This window comes from Nematolebias whitei, chromosome 9 (assembly GCF_014905685.2).
Source record: "Nematolebias whitei isolate Nwh7 chromosome 9, NemWhi1, whole genome shotgun sequence".
Lineage (NCBI taxonomy): Eukaryota > Metazoa > Chordata > Actinopteri > Cyprinodontiformes > Rivulidae > Nematolebias > Nematolebias whitei.
Window position 1 is genome coordinate 20788310 of NC_056506.1, and position 9091 is coordinate 20797400.

At 50.0% G+C, this 9091-nt stretch overlaps 1 protein-coding gene across 1 annotated transcript in view; it reads right to left on the bottom strand.

The window, feature by feature from the left end:
- Positions 1 to 851: 851 nt before the first annotated feature.
- The window catches only part of LOC119414460 (tRNA selenocysteine 1-associated protein 1-like), a gene marked incomplete at its 5' end in the record, with an annotated part of 8707 nt that continues 467 nt past the window's right edge, over positions 852 to 9091 (bottom strand). The window contains 4 exon segments of the mRNA XM_037681550.1: positions 852 to 1136; positions 4025 to 4067; positions 4141 to 4441; positions 8763 to 8879. Of these exon segments, the coding sequence (XP_037537478.1) occupies positions 1000 to 1136; positions 4025 to 4067; positions 4141 to 4441; positions 8763 to 8879 (598 nt within the window).

Below are 9091 nucleotides of genomic sequence, written 5' to 3' on the forward strand. Positions count from 1 at the left end.
AAAAAAGACAACAGGGAGGCATCAATTATTCAGTTGGCGATTGAAATCACTCAATTTTAAGCTTGAAGACACTGAGGAAGACACACGTTGCACTTTCATGCTGTGAAAAATGTTGAGTTATAATCTGTTTTTAAGAGGAGACTCTACTTATTTTTTAGTTTATATGTAGGCCTGTACAATAAATAATAATAAAAGTATTATGAACACAAACGTTCTAAATGCTTGAATTGGCTAAAGTAGAAACTGGTTTTACAGAGTGGGGTCAGCCTACAAAACTCTTATAAGAATGAATGCTCTTAACTACAAAATAATCCTAATGACCACACTAAATCAACAGGTAATACAATGGCAAACAACAATAAAGGCATAGTTTAATTTGTTTTCCGACGACTGAATGAATTTCAAGATGGATGAACGATAAACGACCTGGACTGTTTGTCCCTCATTGCTACGTGTAAAATGCAACAGTCAGCATCAGCACTTACAGGTGGTTCTGATGTATCAGAGACTATCTAATCCAGACTAATTGCACTGAGCAATGACTAACTTCCTGTTTGTTACCATCATGATAAACAAGACAAGACAGTGAACGTCTATGCAGTATTTGCAGCGGAACAAGTATTGGTGGCGCAGAAGTTAGAGAGGTGGGCCTGTGATCCGAGGATCTCCGGTTCACGCCCCGGCCCCGACAACATCAAAATTGTGGGTGGGGTAGGTGAAACACCCACACTTGCCCCCACCCTCATTCGCCCCACTCTGGGCCCATGAGCAAGGCCCTTAGCCCCCACCATATGCTCCATAAACAGGTCTCTCTTGAAAATGAGTTCTCGTGGCTCAATGAGACTAACCTGGATAAATAAAGGCTAAATGAAAAAAAATAATTTCTATACTTACAGCTAATATAGAGGCATTAAACTCCTGCTGACATTTATAAGGTGTCAATATGGAAGTATAAAAACTTTGTTTTTTAAAAGGGTTGGGGGAAAGTGGAAAAAAACATCAAGAGGAAGTGGGGATGGGGGAGTCGACAGAGTCCAGCGGCTCCCAGTGGGAGTTAGTCATTGCATCGTAAAGCTCTTCACTTCGCTGCATAAATTCTTTGTTCCACAGCTCCACGTCACATTCAGGGATGGGTTCTGGTAAATGTCACCAAACAAAGATTTAAAAACATCATTAGTTCACAGCACTTCTATCGTGTTAACAGCAAAAAGAGTAATCAAATGAAGAACCCCTCTAACATCAGATTCAGCTTAAAGCCACATCTGCCTCCTCATTACTCAATTTCACACTGAAAAAAATCAGAGCACCAAATTACACCAGTACAGATTAATACATTTATATTTTACAGGGATTTTTTCTCTCTCCCTGGGCTGCCACCTTACCATGGTGGAGGGGTTTGAGTGTCCCATTGATCCTAGGAGCTATGCTGTCAGGGGCTTTATGCCCCTAGTAGGACTCCCTTGTTCTGCTGGGGGACTTCAATGCTCATGTGGGCAATGACAGTGAGACCTGGAGGGGTGTGGTTGGGAGGAACGGCCCCCCTGATCTGAACCCGAGTGGTGTTCTGTTGCTGGACTTCTGTGCTCGTCATGGATTGTCAATAACGAACACCTTGTTCAAGCATAAGGGTGTCCATATGTGCTCTTGGCACCAGGACACCCTAGGCCGCAGTTCGATGATTGACTTTGTCATCGTCTCATCTGATCTGCGGCCACATGTCTTGGACACTCGGGTGAAGAGAGGGGCGGAGCTGTCAACTGATCACTACCTGGTGGTGAGTTGGCTCCGATGGTGGGGGAGGATGCCGGTCAGACCTGGCAGACCCAAACGTATTGTGAGGGTTTGCTGGGAACGTCTGGCAGAGTCTCCTGTGAGACGGAGTTTCAACTCCCACCTCCGGGAGAACTTTGAACATGTTCCGAGGGAGGTGGGGGACATTGAGTCTGAGTGGACCATGTTTCGTGCCTCTATTGTCGAGGCGGCTTACCAGAGCTGCGGCCGCAAGGTTGTCGGTGCCTGTCGTGGCGGCAACCCTCGAACCCGATGGTGGACACCGTCAGTGAGGGATGCTGTCAGAATGAAGGAGTCCTATCGGGCCTTTTTGGCCTGTGGGACCCCGGAAGCAGCTGATGGGTACCGGCAGTCCAAGCGACATGCGGCTCGGGTGGTCGCTGAGGCAAAAACTCGGGCATGGGAGGAGTTCGAGGTCGAGGGGGGAAAGCGGTACGGCACCAACACTGTTTATAGTGGGAGTGGTGTGCTGCTGACCTCAACTCGGGATGTTGTGGGTCGGTGGGCAGAATACTTTGAAGACCTCCTCAATCCCACCGGCACATCTTCCACTGAGGAAGCGGAGCCTGGGGACTCTGGGTTGGGCCCTCCAATCTCTGGTGCTGAGGTCACCGAGGTGGTTAAAAAGCTCCTCGGTGGCAGGGCCCCAGGGGTGGATGAGATTCGCCAGGAGTTCCTTAAGGCTCTGGATGTTGTAGGGTTGTGTTGGCTTACGCGACTCTGCAATATTGCGTGGACATCGGGGGAAGTTCCCCTGGATTGGCAGACCGGGGTGGTGGTCCCCATATTCAAAAAGGGGGACCGAAGAGTGTGTTCCAACTACAGGGGAATCACGCTCTTAAGCCTCCCTGGTAAGGTCTATTCGGGGGTTCTGGAGAGGAGGGTCCATCGGATAGTCGAACCTCGGATTCAGGAGGAACAGTGCGGTTTTCGTCCTGGAAGTGGAACACTGGACCAGCTCTACACTCTCAGCAGGACCTGGAGGACGCGTGGGAGTTTGCCCAACCAGTCTACGTGTGCTTTGTGGACTTGGAGAAGGCGTTCGACCGCGTCCCTCGGGGGACCCTGTGGGGGGTACTCTGGGAGTATGGGGTACCGGGCCCTTTGATACGGGCTGTTCGGTCCCTGTATGACCGGTGTCAGAGCCTGGTCCGCATCGCCGGCAGTAAGTCGGGCTTGTTCCTGGTGAGAGTTGGACTCCGCCAAGGTTGCCCTTTGTCACCGATTCTGTTCATAACTTTTATGGACAGAATTTCTAGGCGCAGCCAAGGTGTTAAGGGGATCCGTTTTGGTGGCCTTAGGATTGTGTCTCTGCTTTTTGCAGATGATGTGGTCTTATTGGCTTCATCAGATCGTGATCTACAGCTTTCGCTGGAGCGGTTCGCAGCCGAATGCGATGCGGCCGGGATGAAGATCAGTTCCTCCAAATCCGAGGCCATGGTCTTGAGCCGGAAAAGGGTAGAGTGCCCTCTCCGGGTCAGGGAGGAGGTCCTACCCCAAGTGGAGGAGTTCAAGTATCTTGGGGTCTTGTTCACGAATGAGGGAAAAATGGAGCGTGAGATCGATAGGCGGATAGGTGCAGCGTCTGCAGTGAAGCGGGCGCTGTACAGGTCTGTCGTGGTGAAGAGAGAGCTGAGTCAAAAGGCGAAGCTCTCAATTTACCGATCGATCTGCGTTCCCATCCTCATCTATGGTCACGAGCTTTGGGTTGTGACCGAAAGAATGAGATCTCGGATACAAGCGGCCGAAATGAGTTTTCTCCGCAGGGTGTCTGGGCTCTCCCTTAGAGACAGGGTGAGAAGCTCGATCATCCGGGAGGGACTCGGAGTAGAGCCGCTGCTTCTCCACGTCGAGAGGAGCCAGTTGAGGTGGCTTGGGCATCTGTTTAGGATGCCTTCTGGACGCCTCCCTGGTGAGGTGTTCCGGACACGTCCCACCGGAAGGAGGCCCAGAGGAAGACCCAGGACACGCTGGAGGGACTATGTTTCTCGGCTGGCCTGGGAACGCCTCGGGATTCCCCCGGAAGAGCTGGCCCAAGTGGCTGGGGAGAGGGAAGTCTGGGCCTCCCTACTTAGGCTTCTACCCCTGCGACCCGACCCCGGATAAGCGGAAGAAAATGGATGGATGGATGGATGGATTTTTTTTCCAGATTTGTTTAGAAAAATCAATGATTTTTCAGTCAACAGAATTCACTCTGATTATAAAAACGATTCCAGTGTAAACAAGGTTTCACCTTCTACGTTATCGTCCTCGTCATCTTTAGTCTGCTCTTGGGTCTGCAGGAGAAACACAAGAGTTACTGAAGGAGAAAGTCCTCCACACTTTTAATTAGAGCTTCACAGATCTTACCGCTACAGCTCCTGTCATGTCGGCGGTCATCGGTGGCATCCCCACGGGAGGCGGTGGCATCATGTGGCCTGGTGGGGGGTATCCATAGGGCCCATAATTATAGCCGTAGCCACTGTTGTAGCTGTTGTAGCCACTGTTGTATCCACTCCCATAGGCGCCGCTGTTGTAGCCACTGTACTGGTCATAGCCGCCCCACTGAGAGTAATAATCCCCCTGACTGCCGTAATAATTGGACGGTGTCTGATTGTAGTTGTTATGGTAACTCTGGCCCTGGACCCCTGGGTAGCTGGGGGTTTTCTGGCTGCAAAACAATAAATGAAGCAAAGTTTTATAAATGTGAGGGGAACTGTAGTTGAAAACCAAGAGCATTTACTCCCTCTGAGTCATCCAGACAGAAATGTCAGTACAGTCATTTGTAGTTTTAAATTATATTAAGTATATATTTTATTCTTATATTCTATTTTTAGTTTTAGTAAATATATGCAGAAGGATATGGACAGATCCAACAATTTTCAGTCAGGTCATCTGGACAGTTTCTTTTTTTTTTTGGGCTGACCCCTTTCACCTTCCATCCAGAAGGCTTCATCAGACAATTGGTTTGTTCCACTGTGGAGTAAGTTGTTGAGGGAAGAATCACTTTTGTGTTGTGTGTTTCCTTGGCTGATGAAGCCTTCTGGATGGAAGGTGAAACGTTTTAACACACACAAAAAAAAAAAAAAAAAATTGTCCAGGTGGCTGAGCTTTTACCCATAACGCCCGGCCGGGCACAGCCCGAAAAGGAGACGTGGGTCCTATTTCCCATGGGCTCACCACCTGTGGGAGGGGCCAAAGGAGTCAGGTGCAATGTGGGATGGGTGGTGGCCGAGGGCGGGAACCTTGGTGGTCTGATCCTCGGCTACAGAAGCTGGCTAGTGGGACGTGGAATGTCACCTCTCTGGTGGGGAAGGAGCCTGAGATGGTGTGTGAAGTTGAGAGGTTCCGGCTAGAAATAGTTGATTTCACCTCGACACATGGCTCTGGAACCAGTTTCCTTGAGAGAGGTTGGACACACTTCCACTCTTGAGTTGCCCCTGGCAAGAGGCGCAGAGCAGGAGTGGGCATACTTGTTGCACCCCCATCTTGTTGCCTGTACGTTAGAGTTCACCTCGGTGAATGAGAGGGTAGCCTCCCTCTGCCTACATGTGGGGGGATGGGTTCTGACTGTTGTTTGTGCTTATGCGCCAAACAGCAGTTTAGATTATCCACCATTTTTGGAGTCCTTAGAGGTGGTACTGGAGAGTGTGCCTCCTGGGGACTGCCTTGTTCTACTGGAGGACTTCAGTGCTCATGTGGGCAATGACAGTGAGACCTGGAGGGGTGTGGTTGGGAGGAACGGCCTCCCTGATCTGAACCCGAGTGGTGTTCTGTTATTGGACTTCTGTGCTCGTCATGGATTGTCCATAACAAACACCATGTTCAAGCATAAGGGTGTCCATATGGGCTCGTAGCGCCAGGCCACCCTAGGCCGCAATTTGATGATCAACTTTGTTGTCATCTCATCTGATCTGTGGCCGCAAGTCTTGGACACTCGGGTGAAGAGAGGGGCGGAGCTGTCCACTGACCACTACCTGGCGGTGAGTTGGCTTCGATGGTGGGGGAAGATGCTGGTCAAACCTGGCAGACACAAATGTATTGTGAGGGTCTGCTGGGAATGTCTGGCAGAGTCTCCCGTGAGATGGAGATTTAACTCCCAGCTTCAGGAGAGCTTTGAACATGTTCCAGAGGAGGCGGGGGACATCGAGTCCAAGTGGGCCATGTTCCGTGCCTCTATTGTCAAGGTGGCTTATAGGAACTGTGGCCACAAGGTTGTCAGTGCCTGACGCGGCTGTAACCCTCAAACCCGGTGGTGGACATCGGCGGTGAGGGATGCTGTCAGGCTCAAGAAGGAGTCCTATCGGGCCTTTTTGGCCTATGGGACCCCGGAAGCAGCTGATGGGTACAGGCAGTCCAAGCGGCATGCAGCTCGGGTGGTCACTGAGGCAAAAACTCAGGCGTGGGAGGAATTCGGAGAGGCCATGGAGAATGACTTCCGTATGTCTTTGAAGCGATTCTGGTCCACCATCCAGCGTCTCAGGCGGGGAAAGCGGTACGCCACCAACACTATTTATAGTGGAGGTGGTGTGCTGCTGACCTCAACTCGGGATGTCGTGGGTTGGTGGGCAGAATACTTTGAAGACCTCCTCGATCCCACCAGCACGTCTTCCACTGAGGAAGCGGAGCCTGGGGACTTTGGGTCGGGCTCTCCAATCTCTGGAGCTGAGGTCACCGAGGTGGTTAAAAAGCTCCTCAGTGGCAGGGTCGCAGGGGTGGATGAGATTCGCCCAGAGTTCCTTAAGGCTCTGGATGTTGTGGGGTTGTGTTAGCTTACATGGCTCTGCAATATTGCGTGGACATCGGGGGCAGTTCCCCTGAATTGGCAGACTGGGGTGGTAGTCCCCCTATTCAAAAAGGGGGACTGTAGAGTGTGTTCCAACTACAGGGGGATCACGTTCTTAAGCCACCGTGGTAAGGTCTATTCAGGGGTTCTGGAGAGGAGTGTCCGTTGGATAGTCGAACCTCAGATTCAGGAGGAGCAGTGCGGTTTTTGTCCTGGTCGTGGAACACTGGACCAGCTCTATACCCTCAGCAGGGTCCTGGAGGGTGTGTGGGAGTTTGCCCAACCAGTCTACTGGTGCTTTGTGGACTTGGAGAAGGCGTTCAACCTCGTCCCTCGGGGAACCCTGTGGGGGATACTCCGGGAGTATGGGGTACCAGGCCCTTTGATACGGGCTGTTAGGTCCCTGTACGATCGGTGTCAGAGCTCTGTCCGCATTGCCGGCAGTAAGTCGGATTCGTTTCCAGTGAGAGTTGGACTCCACCAAGGTTGGCCTTTGTCACCAATTCTGTTCATAACTTTTATGGACAGAATTTCTAGGTGCAGCCAAGGTGTTGAGGGGATCCGTTTTGGTGACCTTAGGATCACTTCTCTGATTTTTGCAATGATATGGTCCTATTGGCTTCATCAGGTCGTGATCTACAGCTTTCGCGGGAGCGGTTTGCAGCCGAGTGTGACGCGGCCGGGAAGAGGATCAGTTCCTCCAAATCCGAGGCCATGGTCTTGAGCCCGGAAAAGGGTAGAGTGCTCTCTCCGGGTCGGGGAGGAGGTCATGCCACAAGTGGAGGAGTTTAAGTATCTTGGGGTCTTGTTCATGAATGAGGGAAAAATGGAGCGTGAGATCGATAGGCGGATAGGGGCAGCGTCTGCAGTGAAGCGGGCGCTGTACAGGTCTGTCGTGGTGAAGAGAGAGCTGAGTCAAAAGGCAAAGCTCTCAATTTACCAATCGATCTGCGTTCCCACCCTCATCTATGGTCACGAGCTTTGGCTTGTGACCGAAAGAACGAGATCACGGATACAGGCGGCCAAAATTAGTTTTCTCCGCAGGGTGTCTGGGCTCTCCCTTAGAGATAGGGTGAGAAGCTCCGTCATCCAGGAGGGACTCAAGAGTAGAGCCAGCCGCTGCTTCTCCACATCAAAAGGAGCCAGTTGAGGTGGCTCAGGCATCTGGTTAGGATGCCTCCTGGACACCTCTCTGGTGAGGTGTTCCAGGCACGTCCCACTGGGAGGAGACCCAGAGGAAGACCCAGGACATGTTGGAGCGACTACGTTTCTCGGCTGGCCTGGGAACGCCTTGGGATTCCCCTGGAGGAGCTGGCCCAAGTGGCTGGGGAGAGGGAAGTCTGGGCATTCCAACTTAGGCTGCAACCCCCACGACCCAACCTTGGATAATCGGAAGAGAATGGATGGATGTCCAGATGATCTGACAGAAAATTGTTGGATTGTATACCTGGATTGTTGAGTATGGACTTTGTTGGTTTTGAACCAGTTTGACATGACTGTCGACAAGGAAGAGGGCCGGCACCGGAGGAGGGGGCGTGCCAAAGAGACTATCTAAGCACCAATACACTTGATTTGTTCCACTTTGGAGTAAGCTGTTGGGGGAAGAATCAGTTAGATGTTGTGTATTTCCTTGGCTGATGAAGCCTTCTGGATGGAAGGTGAAATGTTTCAGCACAAAGAAAAAACTGTCCAGATGACCTGACTGAAAATTGTTGGGATTGTATACCTGGATTATGGAGCATGGACTTTGTTGATATGGACTATCTAAAATGTGTGGTATAGTTAGAAATGATGGTACATCCCAATTACAGATGCACTAATCATTTTTGGAAGTCTTAAGAAAATTTGAATATCTGTTTAGTAAGTACTTAGTTTGCATTCAACGCTAGCATTTTTCCCGTTTTTAGATGCAAAACCCACACTGAAAGTTTTTAATAGTTTTAATATTATCATACTTTTCCCCTATGGGCAGGGGACGACTTCATCAATTGTGACATTAATCGACAACAATTAAAACTTTAAAATATTCTAATGTATATGCTTGACACCCAAGCAGCACAGCAGGAAGTAAACCGTTCATTCTGGTTAATTTTAGTATCAAAAGCTTCAAGAGAAGTGATTGATTTCAGAACTTCAGATTCTTCCCTTCATATTACAACTAGCACTCTTTTTGTTCACTCACAATTTACAATTGTTTCTATCTTACCTTTTTGCTACAGCGATACTGAGCCTGAGTGGTTTTCCTCCCAGCACCGTACCCTGGCACTCATCAATGGCCTTCTTCTGCTCGCTCTCCTCCCCAAACTTTACAAAGCCATAGCCTCTGTAAATCAGATGAGAGTTACACCCCTTCTGCCCACCAAAGCATACTACTTACTTGCCATGTAAAGCCACTTATGAGAAAGAGAATATAATGGGTATTATTATGGTAGAACTGAAACTTGCTGTTTTACTTTTAACATGAGGTAGCATCACTTGAATTGTGAGTTGCTCTTGCTTAGCCTATATGGGGAAAACAATAGTTTTAGCATAAGA